Source organism: Pelodiscus sinensis, chromosome 1, assembly GCF_049634645.1.
Source record: "Pelodiscus sinensis isolate JC-2024 chromosome 1, ASM4963464v1, whole genome shotgun sequence".
NCBI classification, from domain to species: Eukaryota; Metazoa; Chordata; order Testudines; family Trionychidae; genus Pelodiscus; species Pelodiscus sinensis.
In genome coordinates, this window is record NC_134711.1 from 225886324 (window position 1) to 225907685 (window position 21362).

General features: G+C 41.3%; 2 protein-coding genes across 6 annotated transcripts in view; both read left to right on the top strand.

The window, feature by feature from the left end:
- Positions 1-8876, top strand: part of HERC2 (HECT and RLD domain containing E3 ubiquitin protein ligase 2) — a 201837-nt gene extending 192961 nt beyond the window's left edge. For all 5 annotated transcript variants that reach the window (XM_075916267.1, XM_075916303.1, XM_075916286.1 and 2 more), the window contains exons 87-93: positions 351-492; positions 1955-2149; positions 2232-2344; positions 4160-4350; positions 6386-6491; positions 7100-7312; positions 7880-8876. In XM_075916267.1, coding sequence (XP_075772382.1) covers positions 351-492; positions 1955-2149; positions 2232-2344; positions 4160-4350; positions 6386-6491; positions 7100-7312; positions 7880-8152 — 1233 coding nt within the window. In that variant the 3' untranslated portion in view covers positions 8153-8876. The remainder of the gene's footprint in view (positions 1-350; positions 493-1954; positions 2150-2231; positions 2345-4159; positions 4351-6385; positions 6492-7099; positions 7313-7879) is intronic.
- A 152-nt stretch (positions 8877-9028) lies between these two features.
- Positions 9029-21362, top strand: part of OCA2 (OCA2 melanosomal transmembrane protein) — a 364555-nt gene continuing 352221 nt past the window's right edge. Inside the window, exon 1 of the mRNA XM_006116097.4 lies at positions 9029-19544. The gene's annotated coding sequence lies outside the window, so the exon portion shown is untranslated. The remainder of the gene's footprint in view (positions 19545-21362) is intronic.

Below are 21362 nucleotides of genomic sequence, written 5' to 3' on the forward strand. Positions count from 1 at the left end.
CTCACTTTAGCTCTGGATGATGGATCAGAATGGTTGAGGTGGGGAAATGTTTTGATGGGAGGTGAAAAGAGGAAATTTAAACTGACTCTGTCTACTTGTGCTTGAAGGAGGGTGGGGCAGTTGGAGGAGAATGTATGGTAGTAAGAGCCTGGCAGGAAGGAAATTTCATCTGAACCATTTGAAATTGAACTTTGGACAGTCAGTATATATATCACATTTAGCCTGTGTAAATTCCTCTGCGTAAGTAGTCTTGTGTGTGTGTGCGTGCCATGCATGGTAAATGTTGTTATGGGCTGGTGTAATACAGTGCAGCACTGCCGTATTATAATGTGCACTTGTTCACTTGTTAGGTAAAGCGTTCTAGAAGTAAAGGTGGATTGGCTGGTCCTGATGGTACAAAGTCAGTATTTGGTCAGATGTGTGCTAAAATGAGTTCCTTCAGTCCAGACAGTCTTCTCCTTCCTCACCGTGTTTGGAAAGTAAAGTTTGTTGGTAAGAATTATTTTTTCCTCAATCCTACTTCTGCTTATCTTATTCTTTTATTCCTTTGGAGTGGGGGATGTCATTACAGTAGGACGTGGTGGGGAAATAGAGTTGCCACGTGTCTGGTATTGATCTGGACAGTCCGGTATTTTTGCCTCCTGTCTGGTTAAAAAAATAATCAGAAAATACCGGACACCTAAAATGTCCGGTATTTTCTGATTCTCCCCCCCCCCCCCCCCCCGCCCCGCCCCTTGCCAGGAGGCGAAAATACCAGACACCTGGCAACCCTACCACAACTCAGCAAGTGGGCCCAACCCCTGAACCTCCCAACCCTCCCTAGACCTACCCTTAGCCCCTCCGAACCTCTCCTCCTCCCCACTTACCTTGTCCGCAGGGGAGCCCTCTTCCCGCACAGAGTAAGAAAACAAGATGGCCACCAATAAAAAAAACAAACGAACAAACCCCAAAGGCCTTAAAGGGGCCATGCTGGGTGTTGTGGTTGTGTTTTTTACTTAATAGCTGTCAGGGTCCTTTTTTTTTTTTTTTTTCCCCCTTCTCCTCAACTTTGGTCCGTCCTCCTCCCCTTTTTTCCTCAACAGTGGCTTTTTTTTGGGAGGGAGGTGGCTTTCAGTATTTTTGTTTAAATTATCTGGCAACCCTAGGGGGAAATGCTAGGCATTGAAAAGACCATTTTCCAAGCATTCAGAAGAAGTATAAGAAGAAGTGTTCCAAACATTGTAATCTTAAATTCCAAAGATAGTGAACTTTAAAAATTAATATTTCTAAAAATGCCATTTTCTAACCCAAATGTAAGTCTAAAATTAAATTTTCACTAAACTCACAATTTGCATTTCACTTTACGTTAATGTTGAAAAGTAAACTAGATTAGGATGTTGCTAATAACGTTTAATCTATGGCTATATTGACATTTTTTTGTATCAAAGTGAAAGGCTGTTTTAAAATATTCCGTAGGAACCTTATGTTCACTGAATCTTTTATTTTTGTCCTTCAATTCAACTGCTTCCTTATTTTGATCCTTAGCAGTGATACAGTAATAATGCATGGTACTTTTAAGATATAATATAGTTTAACTAGGAGTTTAAAACCATCATAACTTAAAATAGGATTAACTGAAACTACACTCTTAATCAAGTCCATGTTGATGATGTAATTTGTTTTGGTTTCTTTTTGCTTTGTTCTTAATGACCAACTTTGCAGGCCACATTTTTTAAAGTATGTCTGATGGTAACACTTACACAAGGTTGTAAAAATAATCCTGTTTAAGGAGGAAACTATATTATAGAACCAAAATTTGTCATTATTTTATTAACTAATACGACAATGCAGCTTTTGAATACTATTTTTCTATTTATCCATTGCAAAGGAGAAATATCAATACATTTAATTCAGGATTGCATTTGGAAACATTGAAATTATCTGCATACTTGAATCACCTTTTTGTTTTCACAAGGTGAGTCTGTGGATGACTGTGGTGGAGGTTACAGTGAATCAATAGCAGAAATGTGTGAAGAACTCCAGAATGGGCTTACACCTCTCCTTATTGTGACCCCGAATGGAAGAGATGAATCAGGAGCAAATAGAGATTGCTTTTTGTTAAACCCTGCTGCCAAGTCTCTCTTACATATGAACATGTTTCGTTTCCTTGGTAAATATTTTAGATGTGTATTAACTTTACAAATATTTGCCCATGTGAAGTGTGTAGAATTTACAATATTTTTTGTGTCCAGGTGTGCTATTGGGCATTGCAATCAGAACCGGCAGCCCTCTAAGCCTCAATCTAGCAGAACCAGTATGGAAACAGCTGGCAGGGATGAATCTAACAATTGCTGATCTCAGTGAAGTAAGTATGGAGATTTTGATCATAGATGTAAAGACATGCCTACCCTATAGGGACTGTCCCAGCACATTTGGGGTGCTATAGATATCCAAGTATGTATCTGTAGTGTAGCTACAGCATGTACAAAGTCATGAAGGATTTTTCCTTAACTATAGTTGGTACATTAGCAGAAGCATTTTTCTGTTTCTCTAGCTCTGTTTACTCTGGGGGTTGTGTCGTCAATAGCTGTGTTTCTCAGGGATATGGATCTTTTACACTCCTGAGTCATGTCGCTTCATGTCCTTAATTTTAAATGTTGACTAGGTCTAATTTATAGAAAGTGAAAGAGAAGTTAGTGTAAGACTGATATTCAGCATCTGTAGCCTGTTGGTGCATTTTGATGAACCTCTTTTAGCTTTGAGACAGTGTAAATCTCAATTTTTTCCTTCTAGTTACAAATTTAAATAAATTGAAGTCTTATGAAAAGAGTTAAGCTAATTGAACTGAACATAGTGAAACCCCTCGTAAACTATCACAAAAGGAAATAAGAAACTGGTTGTTTAAAGGGACTTTATAGTAAAGATGGATTAACATTGTACACATAATTATCCTGAATTGTTTGGGATGGACTTGATGCAGTTTAATGAGCTTTTACTATAAGGGCAGCAACAACACCTCATTCATGCATTTGCTTGGTTGTTAGCCAGTCTTGAGTCAGATTTTTATCGTTTAAAATTCTTTCATGTATATGCTTTGAAGATGCCTGTAATATTGTACAAATATTAGATGTTCTCTGTTTGCTTGATGGTTGTTATATTTGCTCTAGGTTTCAAGGAGTTAATTGCAACAGGAATGGGAGCCTTTTAGTTACCTTCATTGTCCTTTCAAGGTTTTGTATCAGATCTTCTGAAGTTTAATTCTGACTGTGGTTAACTGTCTATCTGGGTCTATTGGGGAAAGTGCCATCATGTAACCCCAGGGGCACTTTCTTGTGAGAAAACTGAAACACAAAAAACCTGAACCTCTGAGCTTAAAGATATAGTGTGGGGAGCACAGAGAAACTGCAGGAGAACTGTTTCCCTGACTGAGGAAGCTGTCTCTCCATGAGTACTGGCTCCAGAGCCATCTTTCTCCGTGGTCATTCTGCAGCATAGCTTTCTCTTGTTCTTGCTCCCCCCCAGTGATAACTGTGATTATAGCATAGGAGGAGTTCTTGAATAAATGGACTTGCAGACAGATGGATGGGCAGACTCACGTACAGAATCTAGATGCACATATTTCTAACTTATGTTTTTATGTATAAAACGAGAGAGCTTTGCACTGTAAAAACAAATCAAATTGTGTTTTTTCAATCACCTAATAGAATTATAATGCAACCTCTTCCCTGTGAAAGTTGAACTTACAAATGTAGTGTTATGTACAGAGGCAGTGCAGGGGGAGGAGGGGAAAGCAGGAGCCAGTGCTCACTGGGAGTCCGCTTGTCAGTTCCCCTCAAGCACTGGCTCTGCCTGTGCTCCTCCTCCCCCGCCCCCGCTGCTGTTTCTGATGTGGGGGGTCAGGGGAGGAAAAAGTGTGAAAACAGTGATTCAAAACAGCCCTTCAGAACAAAATATTGTTTAATTTGAACTGCATGACTAAACTAGAGATGTTAGATATCAATTAATTTAATAATTGTGTAACCATATCAAATATTAGTGATTATACAATTATTTGGATAGTAGATGTGATTAGTTCTCCTTGTTCTATTGTGAAAAACATTTCTGTGCCATGTGAAAAGTACACAGAGGTAAAGAATGAATAACTTCAGTTTTAGTTCACAGATTTGTTTTCCTTTGAAAGGTTGATAAAGATTTTATTCCGGGGCTTATGTACATTCGAGACAACGAAGCTACTTCTGAAGAGTTCGAAGCCATGAGTCTTCCCTTCACTGTGCCAAATGCAAGTGGCCAAGACATTCAACTGAGTTCCAAATATACCCATATTACACTGAATAATAGAGCTGAATATGTGAGACTGGCAATAAACTACAGGTGTGTTGAATAACTTCATTAGTACAGATTTAAATAAAGGGTTGGAACTATAAAAGTTTTGCTTTTACATGATGCCATGCAATGTACTGCTCTGGTGGTGTTGGGTACAGTATTAGCCAATTATTTCCCTGGCATTATAAATCACAGGAAAAAAGTGACTCAGGCCTCGCATATTCTTGAGAAAATAAGGGGAAACGGTTTTAAGCTGTCAATTCCCATCCAGTGGAAGTGACAGGGAGTGTTTCCCTACAACACGCAGAGTTGCTTCTTTCCTGCTCCCTCCCCTCCACCCTCACCCACAGCCAGGCAGAGCCTCCGTGTTGAATCTGCGTGCTAGTGCCAGCTCAACCACTGCAGAGGGGAAGGGGGAGCCTGAGTCTTATGGCTCAGATCCAGCCCACAGGCCATAGGTTCCCCATCCCAGTATAAATTGTATCCCTAGATGTATTTATTTTATGTTGATTATTGCTGATCATGTACTATGTTGTATTACTTTTTAAACCAGTCTTTGTACTTTTGGATAATTTTTAAGCACCATACTTGGATGTACAGACATTCTTACAGCCATTCTTTTCTTAACCAATGTACTAGGGGGCTACGCTCGCCAACCCTCTTGTCCCCCCAGCCTGCTGAGGCTGCTCCAGCCTTGGCGCTCTCTCCCCCTCGCCTCCCCCCCCCCCCCACCACAGGGGAGGGAGGGCCGGGCAAAGACAGGCCGTGCTCTCTCCCCGGCCACTGGCGAGGGCCAGGCTGGGGCCCGGCTGGCGAGGGCCCCGGCTCTCCATGTGGCGTCTGGGAGGGCCAGGCTGTGAGTGGGTGAATTTTGGCTCCAGGGGAAACGCAGATGATGTGATGACATCACTCTGTCATCCTGTAGGAATTTTTTGTTGTATAGAGAGAGACAGATTATATAATTTCAATGTTGTCTTTAATAAAATGTTTACCCTCAGTGTTCAGTCATTGACCAATGCAATCTAACTTGCACACCGCATGGCGGATACACTCCATTTAAGCTAAGATGTACTAAGGTCAAGATCACTGGAAAGGAGGCTTTGTGGCCCTGGATTTTGGGGATGCTTACCTATACCCCCCAAAGGGCTTTCCTGATGGCCAGAATTTGCCAGAAATAGGAATGCTCCATCTCTCTATGAAACCCCATTTTAATTGTCAAAACAGACCTGTTACTTTCTTTTCTGTCCTTATCTTTGTGCTTGTCTGTTTCTCCTTATAATTATATTTGTCAACTCTTTAGGGGGCAGAAATGGTCCTTTCATTATATATGTATATGGGGCTTTTAGGCAGAGTATTGCAGAAGTTAGATCCATCTTGCTGGAAACTGCATGGGATCTTTCACATAAAATATTCATAATTAAAAATCAAGCATTAGTAACTACTTTTTAAAGTACTGTAATCCTTTTATATAGGATAACGTGAATAGCTTCCATTTTAGTTGTTAATCTGACAATCATTACATCCAGATTCACCAAATTGTGAACATCTTAATTGGATAAGAGCATACAAGAAAAATCTTTAATAAGAATAGTTAAAGCTTAACTAAGCTTTTTTAATGTTACAACTCACATTCCCACATACTTTTTCATGCTTCATGTAAAAGGGATTCCAGAAATCAAGAAATTCTTTCTGCCTAGAAAACCTTAAACTCCAATCTTGTTCTAAAAACTAAGGCCAAAATTTGTGTACCCTAAGTGTCTAAGTAGACTCCAGAATCCATATGTAAAAACATAAATAAGTGTTCTGATCCTTGGCAGCCAGAATTCTGAAGTCAGTGGAGCTGGCGGTGCTATGCACATTTGAAAATGAAGTCACTTTTAATGAAATAGCTGTAACTGCATGTAAGAAGCCTAACTGGGCATCCCAGGGTATGAAAATTTCCCAAATGCTTGTTGATTAGTATAAATGAGGCAGCAAATTGGCATAATTAAACTATTTTTGATTCAGTAATTTTAAATCTGAATGTAAGCCGCTCAAGTAAGTATTCACTAGAACTTATTTCTGCTGAAATGTCTGTCTTCAGGCTTCATGAATTTGATGAACAAGTTGCAGCAGTTCGGGAAGGGATGGCCCGGGTTGTTCCTGTTCCTCTTCTTTCACTCTTCACAGGATATGAACTGGAAACAATGGTATACGTTTTCTCATTCACTATTTCTGTTGGATTGATGATATAAAATTAGGCCATTTACTTGAGTATTACTGATCTAACTAATTTTTTTAGCCCTACTAAAATATGCAGTCTAATTATAGTAGATTGCAGGTAATTTGCAGGTGATGGAGAAGAGTAGAAAATAGTTATGTAGTTGTACTATCAAAATCTTTATGGAAGTACTTTTTTATGCAATTGGGCAGTGTAATGTAATAGATTGTGGGAACTAAGAACTAGTTGCTACTGAGAGCTGACATTTGACTTGAAAAGGGATCAAAATCTTTGTATGTTTCTTCAGATGTAAAATGGGGATATTGCTTCCCAGAGCTGTTGAAGGCTAATTTAACTTTGTACAGCACTTCAGAGTTGCAAAATGTTAAGTTTAGTGCTGCAGTAGCATAAAAGGAGACTAGTCATTGTCCCTAATGCTAAGCATCACTGAGTAAATGAGTTAATGGACCATAGCTAGTAGATGTTTGAAATGTTAATTTTGTCATTGAATAAACTGATTTAAACATAATGATGGAGTGAAGGGGACGACTGAATTCTGATCATTTCTTTTTCTTGTCTTCATGTTTTATTTTCCAGGTATGTGGAAGCCCAGATATCCCCCTTCATCTTCTGAAGTCTGTAGCCACATATAAAGGAATTGAACCTACTGCCTCCTTGATACAGTGGTTCTGGGAGGTGATGGAATCCTTCTCCAATACTGAACGATCTCTCTTCCTACGTTTTGTATGGGGCAGGACAAGGCTGCCTAGAACTATTGCAGACTTCAGAGGCAGGGACTTCGTTATTCAGGTACGGTCAAGAGACTTGCAGGTTGGTAATAGAGTGGTGGTAAACAGGAGAATGAACTTCAGAGTTCATAGAACAGTAATACGTAACTAATCAACTAACTTATTTAAATATTTTCTTTGGTCCAACTCTGGATATTTCCTGAGCTGGGCAATTGTTTTCTGAGACTCCCTCTACCCACACTGCCCACTTATTTTGCTTCTTTTGCTGAGTTTCCCTCAATGGTAATCACTCCTGCTTTTGCTAATATTTGCGAGAGACCCTTTATCATCTTAAATGTTTCAACTTAATTCATTGAAGCTGTGGTTTTCACACTGAAGCATTTTTAGTATTTTACAAATTACATAGTGGGTTTTATCTTGCTCTTTTAGCATATACTGTTCATTTCAGAATCTTATATAGAATAATGTTTTAAATATAATATTAAAAAGATGTATTTGACTAAGCAGCTATTATTTTTAAAAGTCTCCTTACCCTGATGCTAAGTGATTAAAAAAATCCTTTAGTGTCTTCTCTGTGGTGTTGATCAGTAAAACTAAATGGCTTGTGCCTTTTGTTGTTGTTTGACAGGTTTTGGATAAATACAATCCTCCAGACCACTTCCTTCCTGAGTCATATACATGCTTCTTTCTACTGAAGCTGCCCCGGTATTCTTGTAAGCAGGTACTGGAGGAGAAACTGAAATATGCCATTCATTTCTGCAAGTCCATAGACACTGATGATTATGCCCGGATAGCACTGACAGGAGAGCCAGCTGCTGATGATAGTAGTGATGATTCTGACAATGAAGATGCAGATTCTTTTGCTTCAGACTCTACACAGGATTATTTAACAGGACATTGAAGCAAATAACATGAGACAAATATCACAAGCACTGAGGCATGAAATGCCACTAGGGGCATTTAAGGAAAGGAGTACAGAATATGTATAAACAGAAGAACACTAATCTTCTGAACACGGGGAAAGCATTTTTGTTACTCACAATAGGAATAATGGAGTATAACTTCAGGCATCTGCTTAGAATAAATGGCACAGTATATGGGCATTTAACATTTATTTTAAGAGTTGAGAGAATCCCCCATAAGACTGCACTACATTTAGAAGCTTTGTGTTTACTAAAGTGTTGTAAATGTTTATATACATATGGTAGTGCAGCATCCAGAAAAAGCAGTGAAACCTTTAAAATGTGGGTGCAATAGACTTTTTTCATAATAAGTGTTGTGTTCTGTGTAACTTCTTGATTGTATATTGGACATACTGTGCAACAACTGAATAGTATTATAAATATTTCAATTAACTTTACTAGAAGTTTGTTTATTAAAAAATCTTTTGAACATTAAATTATCAGTATTCCTTGAAGTACATCTCTAGGCAATTAAATGAAAAAGACTATTGGGTTCACCTCCTCCCCCTATTTGTATATTTTAGCTTATGTCTCTCAAATTGATACCTTTCTGTGAACATCATCATAATTCTTATCATGGGAAGTGTATTGTATATAAATAATTTGTGCCATGTATATGCAGAAATTATAATTTCCCTCTAAATAAAACTTCTGTCACGAAGACTTTATTATGACATTTTATGGTAATGTGTAGCTGGTAGAAGAATACTTTAAAATGGGTCAAATCTTTAAGGCTGTTTTTATGCTAAATGTTTTTTTTTTCTGCAGCCCAATGTCTCCCACAGTTCTGTTACACATGGGCTCCTCTATTCAGCTTTCAGAGGTGAGCCAAAGCTGCATCACCCTGATTATGCCCTGTTCTTCCACTTATACTGCTTCTGCAAAAACAGATGATGGTGGTTTGCTTACCTCCCATCCCTTTTCTTTTGACTTCATTGTTTTGGGTATTTTTCAGGCAGTCTGAACACTTTGCTTTCAGTTTCCTTGCCATATTTTAGTCTGGTCTCTGAGCAGTGCAGGTGTCACAAGCACCCAAAGTCAGTATGTCATGCCCCCTATACTTTATGAACATTGGCGCATATATATGTATAACTCAGACTATTTAGGCAAAATGCACCATTTTTAAAGTTACGATCTGCTGAATGTGCATATTCTATTTTTCTGCATGCATCACTATTGTATGTGAAGTTAAAAATATTGAATATAGACCTGGGTTAATGAGGGCAATTTCTGATACTCTGGAAACTTAATAGCCCGGTGCTCAAGACAATGATCTGTAAATGGGTTTGTTTTTTCTTGAAGCCCAAACTGTTGTTGGTCCTACAGAGACATGTGGTCAGGCCACCTGATTCTGGAACCCATTTTTGATCTGCTACTTCTCTCAAGGTAAGAAAAATCTGGACTAAAACAAAGAATTCTTGCCTTGGGCCCAAGGGATATAAAGGTAGGAAACCAAACAGTAGGAGACATACAGGCCGCCATACCACTCAGGATGCCTGCGGGGAAGAACTGGACTCAAGTTAGGAGGCTACCTACCTCGTGAAAAAGATGATTAGGACAACTGTTAGGGTAAGGATTTTCATGTAACAAATTTCTTAGTGTATTCAGCTTAGCTGGTGTGTCTTGTTTATTTTAGCTTGGTAACCTAGTTTGATCTGTCTTGTTTCCACTTGCAATCACTTAAATCCTATATTTTCTACTTACTACAATATCTTGTTTATTATCAAGCCCAGTGTAAATGTTACACAGGGTTGGGGTATCAACTGTGCATATTTCTTTCTTTGCTAAAGAGGGTGCATTTATAAGCTTTCTTTGTGTAAAACCTTTATACGGAGTAAGATGGATTTATTTAGGGTTTTGGTCTTCTTTGGAACTGTGTTACTAGGTACTGTCAACAGCTTTATAGCTGATAGCTCCCAGAGCTGAGCTGGTTTGGCATCTGTGTTTCTCTGTTGGGGGTGGGCTTTTACCCCAACTCAGTGCTTTGGCTGAGGAAGACCAGAGGTTCTGGTCTAGCAAGACAGGGTGGTAGGGCGCCCCAGAGGGCAGGCTGGTGTGCTCAGTGGCATGACCAACTGATGGGTTTCAAGGGACCCCTGTAATAGAGTCCTTCACAGGTGTCTGAGCCTTGCAGTGATCACAGTCACCCAAAGCCCGAGTTCCTTCTCACTGGGCTCCTCTGTTCCATCTCAAACATGGCAGATCGACTGCACAAGCACTAGACGAAGCTGCTCTGGATGCAAAGTAGCTATCTCGGTCTTAACAAAAGGCAAATCATACCCAGCCTGCTTCATAACTCCACCATAGAGAAACCAATCAAGATCTGATCAGAACAGAAGCTCTAAGGACAAGACAGACTTTATTCTGCCAGCTCAGGGGCATAAGTCAGGAGATAAAACAAGACCACAAAGATTTCCCTATTGGGATACTGGTCTTTATCACAAGGCCTAAACTATCTTTTATGTTCCCTGAGGAGAGATGCTGGGCTCTTAAATAGTTCCCCTCACCATCTGAATCAGACCCTTTCCCATACCCGGAGGAGTGAAACTCTGATGCGAGAGACACAGACAAAGTGTGTGTGTGTGGAGGGGGGGGAAAGCTCTCTAGAGGGATTTGGCTCTACGTAAAGCAAATCACAAGAGATCACATTTTGGCGGTGTCCAGGTAACCCTACCTATGATGTGTGCAAAAAAGAAAATCCCAGAAAATACAAAAATATCCATAATGCCCTAGTTCTTTGAGTCAGCTGCTGCTGCCTCTACCAAGAAAGAATCACTTCTGACGTGGAATCTGAGCAAAACACAAGTAAAATGGAGCACACAAGTAAAATGGAGACCCTCCCCTGGAGAAGTTTGAGACCATGTGCAGAAAGTTTGAGGCCATTGGCCCTAAGGGTCTTCACAAAGATGTTTGTGATGATCATAGTTAGGCTCCGGTCACACAGGACTCGCCTATACCCGTTTCTGGATGACACTCTAAACACTGGTCTGACTTAACTTGTGTTCTATAACACCACAATGTGAACACCAGACCTCTTGGAAGCACATGTTTTGTGATAAACACTAAGAAAAGTTCTTTAATCTTATTCACTAGGATAACCCACCTGGGAGTAGACGCATAGGCACATCAGTGGCAAAGATCTAACTATTACTCAACTGGTTCCAGAAGATCTACGATCTCATCGCTATCCTGCAAGTGTGTCAAATTCACCCTAACTTGGTGCATTCAGCTACTGGCCCTTCTGGGGTCACTCAGGGATCCCACCTCTAGCAAAATCCTACAACAGGTATCCCTAGGCTTTTCTTCTGAAAACATGGGACCCCTCTGTCTGGCACTCCTGCTTCTTAGGCACCAGTCGTGAAGAGCAATGTGAAAGGTTAACCAGTAAGCACCAACTTGAATGGCTGATGCTTACTGGTTCTGGTGAACTAGTGGGCACTGGAGCAGTTCTCTGCCTGCCACAAGCAGGGGGACTGCTCCAGCCACACAACGTACACAGCATAGCCTCTGTGGCAGGCCCACTCCGATCTGGCTGGAGCAGTCTCTGCTTGTGGTAGGGGGAGGGCGTCCCAGCCCAGTGGCAGGCAGAGGGGGCCTGTGCTGGAGCAGCCTCCTGGCTGCTCTTTAATTGGTTAACCAGTTAAATAATATGTTTAACCAGTTAAAGGGGATTTTACATCCCTACTAAGTAGAAGTCAAAGAAGAGTGACTCTTCTTTGCACCAAGCAAGAAGGGCAAAGGACTCTGTTCAGGCTGCCAGCCTGCACCAGACACGTATGGGGACTCCTGGGCCTGATGGGGCCAGTCACAGGGCATCTTTCCTGCCCTCTGGGGACAAGGGCAGTGGGCCTCAGTGACCCCTGAATAGCATTCAACCCTTCATGTGTCTATTCCACCTGTGGTCTTCTCGGACCATCATGGCAGTCAGGCCAAGCCTCTAACCTAGCTCCTCTCTGTAGGCACTTGTCCCAGCAGCTATCTGTAACAATGCCTTTCTGTCTCAGGGCAATGTGGCCCTAATAGAGTCCGTGATAATGGGTATGGATCTCCTCGTGGGTTTGGTGAGAAGGGAGTAGGAGGACCCTGCACCTGTCCTCTCCACTGAGTCCCAGCTCGGGGGTGAACCGCCAATGGCTTGGTGGTGAATCCCATCCAAACATGCTGAGCTCCTGGGATACAACTCCCCACCCTCAACTACTTCCTACCATTCTCTTCCATGTAGCCATCTGTTTCTCCCCTCCGGACTGGGGGGGGTCTTACCTGCAGACAGGCCTTCATGGCTTGGTCCTTGGGTGGTTCCCTCTCGGGGGTTTCAACAGCACCTCTTTATCTGGCAGCCCTGACTGAGCAACTCCACAAACCTTTATACTTGGCCTCCAGCTGGAGCATGCCCAGCAGGCCTTCAGGGGTAGGGCCAGGTGAGCCAGGTTAAACCTCTCAGACCCCAGTGTGAGGTTGGTACACCCCATCACAGGTCCCCATAGCCTCCCGGTGAGGGATCTGCCACCAATTGCAGACAGGTAGGAGATTCAGATTAGTGGTAGTTCCAATGCCTTCTGAGGCTCTCCCAGTGCCCAGAGAGCACTGACCTTTATTAGCACCACTGGCACTATGTGTGTTGCAGACCATGGCAAAGGTTCCCAGTGAGGACAAGCCATCCATAAAGTTGCCCCTCAGAAGGCAGGTAAACAATTCTTGTCTCCAGAGACAAGACAGTGCCCTGTGTCTCCACACCCCAGATTGCTGTTTTCTGTGGAATGTCCTTGAATTGCTGTGCTCATGGTCTCTGCCTTCTCACTGCAGATTGCCTGGAGGAAGGTACCGATCTTCCTTCTGTCAGCCGCCCAGACAGTAGAGCAACCAGCATTTTGTTAGCCTTTTCCTGAGAGAGGAGTAACACAAGCCTCACATATTTTTAATTGAGTTCCTCTGGTTTTACTTGCAATACAATATGGCACACGCTGTATTGTACAGTTTTGATAAACTGGAGGTGTACTGTATTCTAGTAGGATCAGACTGCCAGAAAACAAGGCATGTACCCACAACTGTGCCATATTTTAAGATTTCACCGAGTCAGTAACACGTGTGCTTCCAAAATGTTATACTATTTGTTCTGAAGCTACAGACTTCCCTTCAAACCCTTCAGTGCCTCATGAGACACCCAGATAAATCAGACTTCTGTGATTGAATAATTATTAAAACCAGAAATCACACATTTTGGTTCTTCCAGTTCCAAAGAACCAAACACTCACCAAGATCAAAATACAGTTCTGATCTTGTCCCCAAATCATTCTGTTAGCCAGTCCATTAGTAAACTAAAAACTAATGGTTTATTGATAAATCTGCAAAGAGTTATTAAATGATTAAAGTGCATCATATACATTCAAGTTGATCTCAGAGTTTATAGATCAGGATAATAGCAGTGAGACTAAATCTGCCAGCTTGCATTAAGTCTCTCTGGTTCACCCAAAAGATTAGGAGAAGGGATGTGAACAGATAACCGGTTATCCAGTAAGGGTCAGCCTTCATGGGTGATGCTTACCAAGTAATGATTGAGTACTCAGGAACAGCCCCCTGCCACCAGTGCACAGTGAGTGGAGGGCTGCTCCAGCCAGGCCAGGTCCCTGGGCAGGGCTGCCAGTACCCAACCCCACAGGGGCTCAGAGCTGAAGCTAGCAGCTCCCCATGGGGCCAGAAGCAGCCAGATGGGAGCAGAAGGTCCTGCTATAGCTCCTTCTGGGCTGCAACAGTATCCCTGCCTCATACTCCTTTAATCAGTTAACCAATTAAATGCTAGGTATAAATAGTTATCCAATTAAATGGGATTTTACATCCCTATTTGGGAGTCCTCTGTTCATTGTTCATAGCTTTCCTTTGTTACAAATCAGTACAGAAGTGTGAACAGAGGAGATGTCACCAATTTATACTCCTTCCTCCCCCCTCCACCCTGTCCATATACTTGTGCATGGAAAGGTACGGTCTCAAGCATGGAGTCTGGGATCAAATGTTCTACATGCCCTCACTGAGCCATCTTGTCAATGTGCCCTTTGGAAGACTTCACTCTGCCAAGTGGCCTGTGAACCATGGCTGGCTGGTCTGGATGTAAATCCGTCCTATGGAACACCACGTCTTTGAGATCATACACAATGATCACACACACGCGTAAACAAGATAACATTGCTCAACAAATCACAATCTTTCCAGTGCTCTCATACCAAGTATACAGTGGGTGTACCTTAGTGTACATGTGTTTGTTTCTTTTTCTAGAGCATTATGGTGAAAAATTTTGTATGTCCTGCAAAACACAAGTACTTTATTTCAAGCATTATGTACTAGCACTTTATCTGTTCACTATTTTCATATATACAAATAGAGCACGCCTGTAACAAGTGGAGTATTCTTCACATGAGCCCGACTGATTTCAGAGTGAGTAAGTGTCACAGAGGTGGATCCTAAATGATTACAGACAAATCACCATAAATCACTTCAACCAAAATCATCCTTTCAAAGAAACCATCCAATTGTAGTTAGTTGCTGAGCAAAAATACAAATTATTCTAATCTTGTGTCCTACAATACAACATTTTGTTATAGATATTTTGGATGTTTTTTGCAAGTGGAAATAACACCTTATAAAAATGGTCGTCTGTGAAATGTATTGTGGGCTTGTAAGGATGAATCTTATTGCTGTCACTTTCATGCTTTGGGATTGTTCTATGAATCTGTGCAGTCTGCCACATCTGCAATCTGTGTGAAATGCCTGTTGGATTTGTGTATGGTTTTTATTGTAAATAACCACTTTGTATCGCTACCCTTGAGACACAGAAAGAATGCAAACCTGGTAGAGCTCCAGGATGACTTCCCCTTTCTCCCCCTTCTCACAATCCCTTCTGGTTCAATGCATAACTGTTTCTTGTCTGGAAAGACTCTCAGGAATGCAGAAACTCACTTCTTTTGCTCTAAACTACATGATTCTCATACAGCAACCAGCCTGTGAGCCGCCATATCACTCCCTACTGGGAAAGGGATGTTTACACTAAAAACTAGCATTAGGACATGTTTCAGAATGCATGAAGGATGCTACATAGATATTTTGTGCACATGAGTAGTAATACAACTGTGTTAAATTTACTGGTAGGTGATTAATAGAGATGAGCTGGGGAGGCCATATTTTTGCTTTGTAGAACTGAACCCAGGGCTACTTTGAGTCCAAGTTCAATTTGGGCCATGCCACCCAAGTTGATGAGTTCCAAGATGGTTACTGATAAAACCTTATGGTCTGGGCCAATCACAAGTTAGTCCAATAAAACAGGATCTAACTAAAATATATATTTGAAATTCTAATCAATTCAAAATATAACCATTTTTTACTGTATGTATTACTTCTGGGAGAATTCTGTGCCAAAAGTTTACAAATTTCTTACACCCTTTTACAACTCTGCATATTTTGTGTGTCAAAATAACACAATATTATCAAGTTCAACAGGCTTTTGGGGGAGGGAGGAGGGAACTGGGGAGCCTCCCTCACATGAACCCTGGCTGACTTTTGGCACCCCATATCCCTATCTCCATGTGGCTCAGCCACCCTACTCTTCCATCTGTCCCTGCTAGGGTTGCCAGATGGTTTCAACAAAAATACCAGACACAACTGACATTACATCACAATCTATATTACATCTTATTTAGAAAATACTGGACATTGATATTTTCTCAATTTGTTTCCCGAACAGAGAGCTCAAATATTGGAGTGTCCGATTCAAAACCAGACACCTGGCAACCATAGTCCCTGTACCGCCAGTCAGTAACCATTTCCCCACTCTCCATGTGGCCCTGCACCCCCACTTGCATTCAGCCCAATACTATACCTCCACTAGTTCGTGTGTCTCTGCCCCAGTCTGTCCCTCCACTGTCTCTTCTCAGCCCCCCATTAATCCTTTGTGCCCTGCTGTCTCCTCCTGCCTCCCCATATCCTGTACCTCCCAACCTTGTCCTATTGTGAGGGCCCTGTGAGGAAAGCAGTTTTTCTTCCTCCTCACTATCTGGAGATGGCTGAGTTGGTTGCTCTCTCTTCAGGTGTCTCAAAAGTCCCTTGTAGGTAACGTATGTAATTATAGCACCTCTGGCAAAATGTATTTCTACAGAGGAAAAAAAAAAAAGTTTGCAGGAGACATACATTCTGTGCAACGCACAGTGGTGCAAAATTCTCCCATGAGTAATTTGTTGGCTTTCATGATTTAACACTGATTTTCAATATATTTTTGTTAATATCTGCCTTTAGCACAGATATTAGTGTGCATGGTTTTAGTAATATAGGGAAGAGCAGTAGTGTTGTGCTGTTACTTCATATTATTTCATTATTTCATCGTAACTTTAATACCAGAGAAGACTGAGAGAGGACATGATAGCAGTTTTTGAGTATCTAAAAGGGTATTACAAGGAGGGGAGAGAAAAATTGTTCTCCTTGGCCTCTGAGGATAGGACAAGAAGCAATGGGCTTAAACTGCAGCAAGGGAGGTTTAGATTGGCCATTAGGAAAAACTTCCCAACTATCAGTGTGCTTTCTCCATCACTGGAGATATTTAAGAGCAGGTTAGGCAGACATCTATCGAGGTAATCTAGATGGTGCTTGGGGGATTAGACTTGATGACCTCTCAAGGACCCTTCCAGTTCTAGTATTCTATGATTCTAATAATTTTTGTTGCCCTCTGCTGACCTTTCTCCAATGCATCCACTACCTTTCTGTAATGGGGGCCCCAGAATTGGATACAATACTCCACTGTGGCCTCACCAGTGAACCTTAGTGCTGTTCACCTGAGTTAAATCGATGTTTTTGCCTCTAAATGTTCCTGAGACAACCTTCTCACATTTAAATAAGCACTCATAGCCCCTTAAATGAATTCCTCACAGGAGAATTTGACTGATTTCACAGTAGAAGAATATATAATAAATCTATATAGCAAGGGAAACCGTGTAAGTTGATGGGGCACGTTGGAAAGAAAGTGGAGATAGTTAGCAAGAGGATGGAGAACAAAGGAGACATGAGGCACCAAAAATAGGATGATGAAAGGTACTGTCCTATTGCAACCTAGGTCCTTGCCAGCTTTTTAAATAGCTTCCTTCTGGCTTTTGCCACAGCTCAACCAACTCTTCCCAGAGCTGTGCACCAGGGTGCACCGGCTTACTTTCACCTGAGACAAGGAACATTCATGAGCCAATAATTTGCAGTCAAACTACGGCCCACCTTCTGACTTTAAGGTCTATGTCAAAATACTTCCTCTTCCTTCCTTGATCTCATTAATATAAACACAAAAAACTACGTTGTGTTGACTTAGTCAACACAGTAATTACTGCAGTGGTTCATGTTCACACTATTGTTGAGGGTGCGCATCTCCTCTAAGTGTGCTTTCACCAGCTTAATGGGGGCAGTGTGGGGTGCAGAGATTCCAGGATCTCCGCTCTGAGCAGCTCCCTGCCAGGAACATGTAGGGCTGCTGACAGGCAGGGGAGCAAAGAGGCAGTTGTCCCAGGGCCTGGCTATTTAAAAGGCTCTGAAGCTCTAGGCCCTTTAAATTGCTGCTAGAGCCCTACACAGCATACTCTGGGCAGTACTGAGGGCTGGCTGGGGTTAGGTGTGGCACAGTCCATGTGGCACTGAGGGCTGGTTGCTCAAGCCCTGCCCCTTCCACGCAAGGCCTCACTCCTTCTGGAGGGCCTGAAGCTGCCCCCCCCCCCCAACTGTACAGGGCCCAACAAAGTCTGTCACCACCCCGAGAGCATAGCAACTTCTTGTACTCTCAGCTCTGCATTCTGTGCCCAGAACAAGAGCAGCTGCTGGTCTTCCAGCAAGAAGCCAGCAGCCTGGCTGGGATTGGGGAGCCAGGAGCCCAGGGGCAGCCGGGTTCTAGCTGGAACTCCCATATCTGCTCAGGGGTGACTGCCCAATCTTTAAGTGGTTTTCTCCTCAGTTTCGTGGCTCATATTGACAGGAATGACCTCCAACAGCTAATAAAGTAACAGAGTCTATACAGACACTTTGTGACCCTAATTTCACTGACACAAGGTCTACACCTTGTGGAGTTATGTCTTTGAGGTAGGACATCTACATCATCAGGAGCAAGGCTGTAGTGTGTACACTGTCAAAATAAGGAATTAGGTCGACATAAATTGCCTGATATTGATCTAACCTCATATTGTAAACCAGGCTGAACTAATTCTTCAAACACAAGTGCTTCTTTAGGGAGACTCTGTCAAGGGAAACTATCATTGCTGCTTAATAACAGATAATTCTCCATGGCAAAATGCGAACTTTAATTCTATTGTGAAGCATATATTTTAGCTGTTGTTTCCCATGCACACTGCTGCAACTTCCCTTTCTGGGGGGTCTGCCTATGCTATACAGATATTGGCTACTGTAAAAATACAGGGCCATAACAGATTGACCTCCCTCCCCCACACCTATTCCAACTTTCATTACAAAAATCAGAGTAAAGTTCTTAGTTTTCCTTAATTTAATTCTGTAATAAATTGGTCTTTGAAAGACCAATTAGAATGAAAAAGGGTATCTGTCGCAATTTTTTTTTAAACACTAATGGTAAATTTTTCAGATGCTCTAGTGTTCTGAAGTATAGGGTGGCTAACTCGGGTCATCTGAAGAAGTGGGCTGTGTCCACAAAAGCTCATGATACCATCTAACATGTTTTGTTAGTCTTTACAGTGCTACCAGACCATTTGTTGTTTTTTAAGTTTATCCTGTGCAGACTAACTCGGCTACCCCCTGAAGCATCATCTGTTCTGTAACTTTTTGTTGAGTGACTTAAAACAGGCTTTTGTGCTGTATTCAATTTCAGTAAAAAAAAATTCAGTTTATTCTCAAAACTCATGAGTGTGTGAAGTGTTGGCTTAATAAAGCTAACAGTGATCCATTTACTTGTTCTCTCCCTGCACTCTGTAACAACTAGCTCAGTATTAGGAAGAGTTTTGTTGAGGCTGAGAATACTGGTGGTGGTAGTCAAATCAAGTGCTAGCTCCTTACTGGGGTGGGTCACATGATAGTAAATCTAGGATTTCTTGCTTCATTTATATGTGTGCATAGAATGTTACGGTCACTCCTAGATCAAGGGATGCTGTTAAAAGCTGATTGTATTTCCTCTGTGAACTATTCATTTAGATAAATAAACTTTCCATTCAGAACACACAAAGCATCTTGCTGCTCACCTAACTGAAGAAGCTGAGTTCGTTTTAAAGTCTTCCTTTTCTTTGTGCAATCCATTTCATTTTTTGAGTCCTTTTCCAATAATAAAAGAATCTCTGCAAGAACTCTACAAAAAATAAGGTAAAAATGCAATTTTTTTCTAAAAGTTGTCATAACAGAAAAATGATCCAACTGTTCTAGTAATCTGGGAATAATAATTTTTAAAACATATTTGAAAAAACTTTATTTAAAAATCCATTAAGACTTGGAAAATGGTACAAGATATGATTTCAGTCTGTCTTAGTATTTATGTGCATTTGAACATACAATGCTTTAAAACTCCACAGGATATACTGTTAACTATTTAAATTGTAAGCTGTTGCTTTGAAAATATTAAGCAATATTTATAGCAAATGTTCCAATTCACCTTGCTACTTATTCATTGAGATGCCAAGTTTCCACTAAACCTTGAAAAGATATGAAGTTGTGGTCATTTATTTCAGTTAACAGCAAATTTCATTTTACTTGTTAAATTTTAAAACATTAAACTTTTTGTCCTCAATATATTATGCCTGCTGATGAAATATACAGAATTTCATCTCCATTGGGATTGTATTACAACGAACAGAATAATGTTGTATAATATGACTGCCGCTCTGAGCTAAGCAATGTAGAACTATGTAATTTGTTTAAACAACCATAGAATTGCCCTCAGCTTTTTCTCCCTTGGTGGTGTTTGTTGATTTGATGTATGGCTAAACTGTGGCTTTATGCATTTTGGCTCTCGTTGCAGTGTGCTTTTTCATATTTCTAAGCAGCTTTCTTGAGTAACTGCAATGGAAAGAGCAGCAGCTTACACTAGAAATGTCTTACTCTGAATGGACTGTTCTGTTTTATCCAGCAAGAGTTAAGGTGGTTTCAAATTCCTTTATTTAAGAGCTCTAGCGTGTTTAAAACTTAACTGTGCAAATGCAGATCATACTGAAACTGTGTTTGAGATAAAATGCAGGACAATGTAGCACTTTAAAGACTAACAAGATGGTTTGAGATGTGAACCTGGGAGCAGAATGTAACTTTACGTAGTGTTTGAGAGAAAAAGTTTATAATTATACAATGTGTGGAACACACTTTAGTGTTACTTGTTGAAGTGGACTAACAATTCACTTCAAGTTTAAAGGAATTTGCTTCAGTTTAAAGATAAAAATAGATTGTATTTTTGAATAGATGCACATATTGGAAACATTCATTTTTATTGTATTTACTAGTGGGCTGTGCCTCCTGCTCGCAGCACTCGCCAGCCCCTGGGGGTAGGTAGGCAGGCAGCCCTGGCTGTCCCCCTACCCCAGCCACTAGAGAGGGTCCAGGCCAAGGTGTGGCAGCCCTAGCCTGCCCCAAGTGTTGCATAAATTGCTGGTTTCGTCCCCTTGGAGGCTAGTCTGATTTACCCCAAGAAGAGAGTCACACTTTCAGGCTGGGTCCAACTCAAGTTTATTGGTTGCAACCAAGGTACGGCTAAGGAACTCAATGTTCAAATCAGAGCCGACCCCCAACATCTCATAGGCAGGGGTTTTTATAGGGTTCACATCTTTCCTGGTTTAGGTGCCTTAACATGATAGGTTACTTCATCTTTGACATTTAGCATTCCTATAGGTCAGGTTAATTTTCCAAATGAGGTTAAATACAGTGCCTACTTGCTGAACAATGGGCAAGCCATACTTCCCTTTTTCCTTTCCTGCTTGAGCCGGTCACAAGTTTAAAGGATGTGGAATCTATCCATATCTCTACTTAACAGAAGACTGGTTTCACTTCCCCTCGTCTCCTTATTATAAGTTATTACCTGTGACAGGCCTTGACCTTTGTCATGTCTTACTCCTATACAAATAGCAAATATATCTAAGCATTAGCAATGTATGTATATTGTACGTGCCCCTCATAGGGGAATCAATGGCTCCGGGGGAT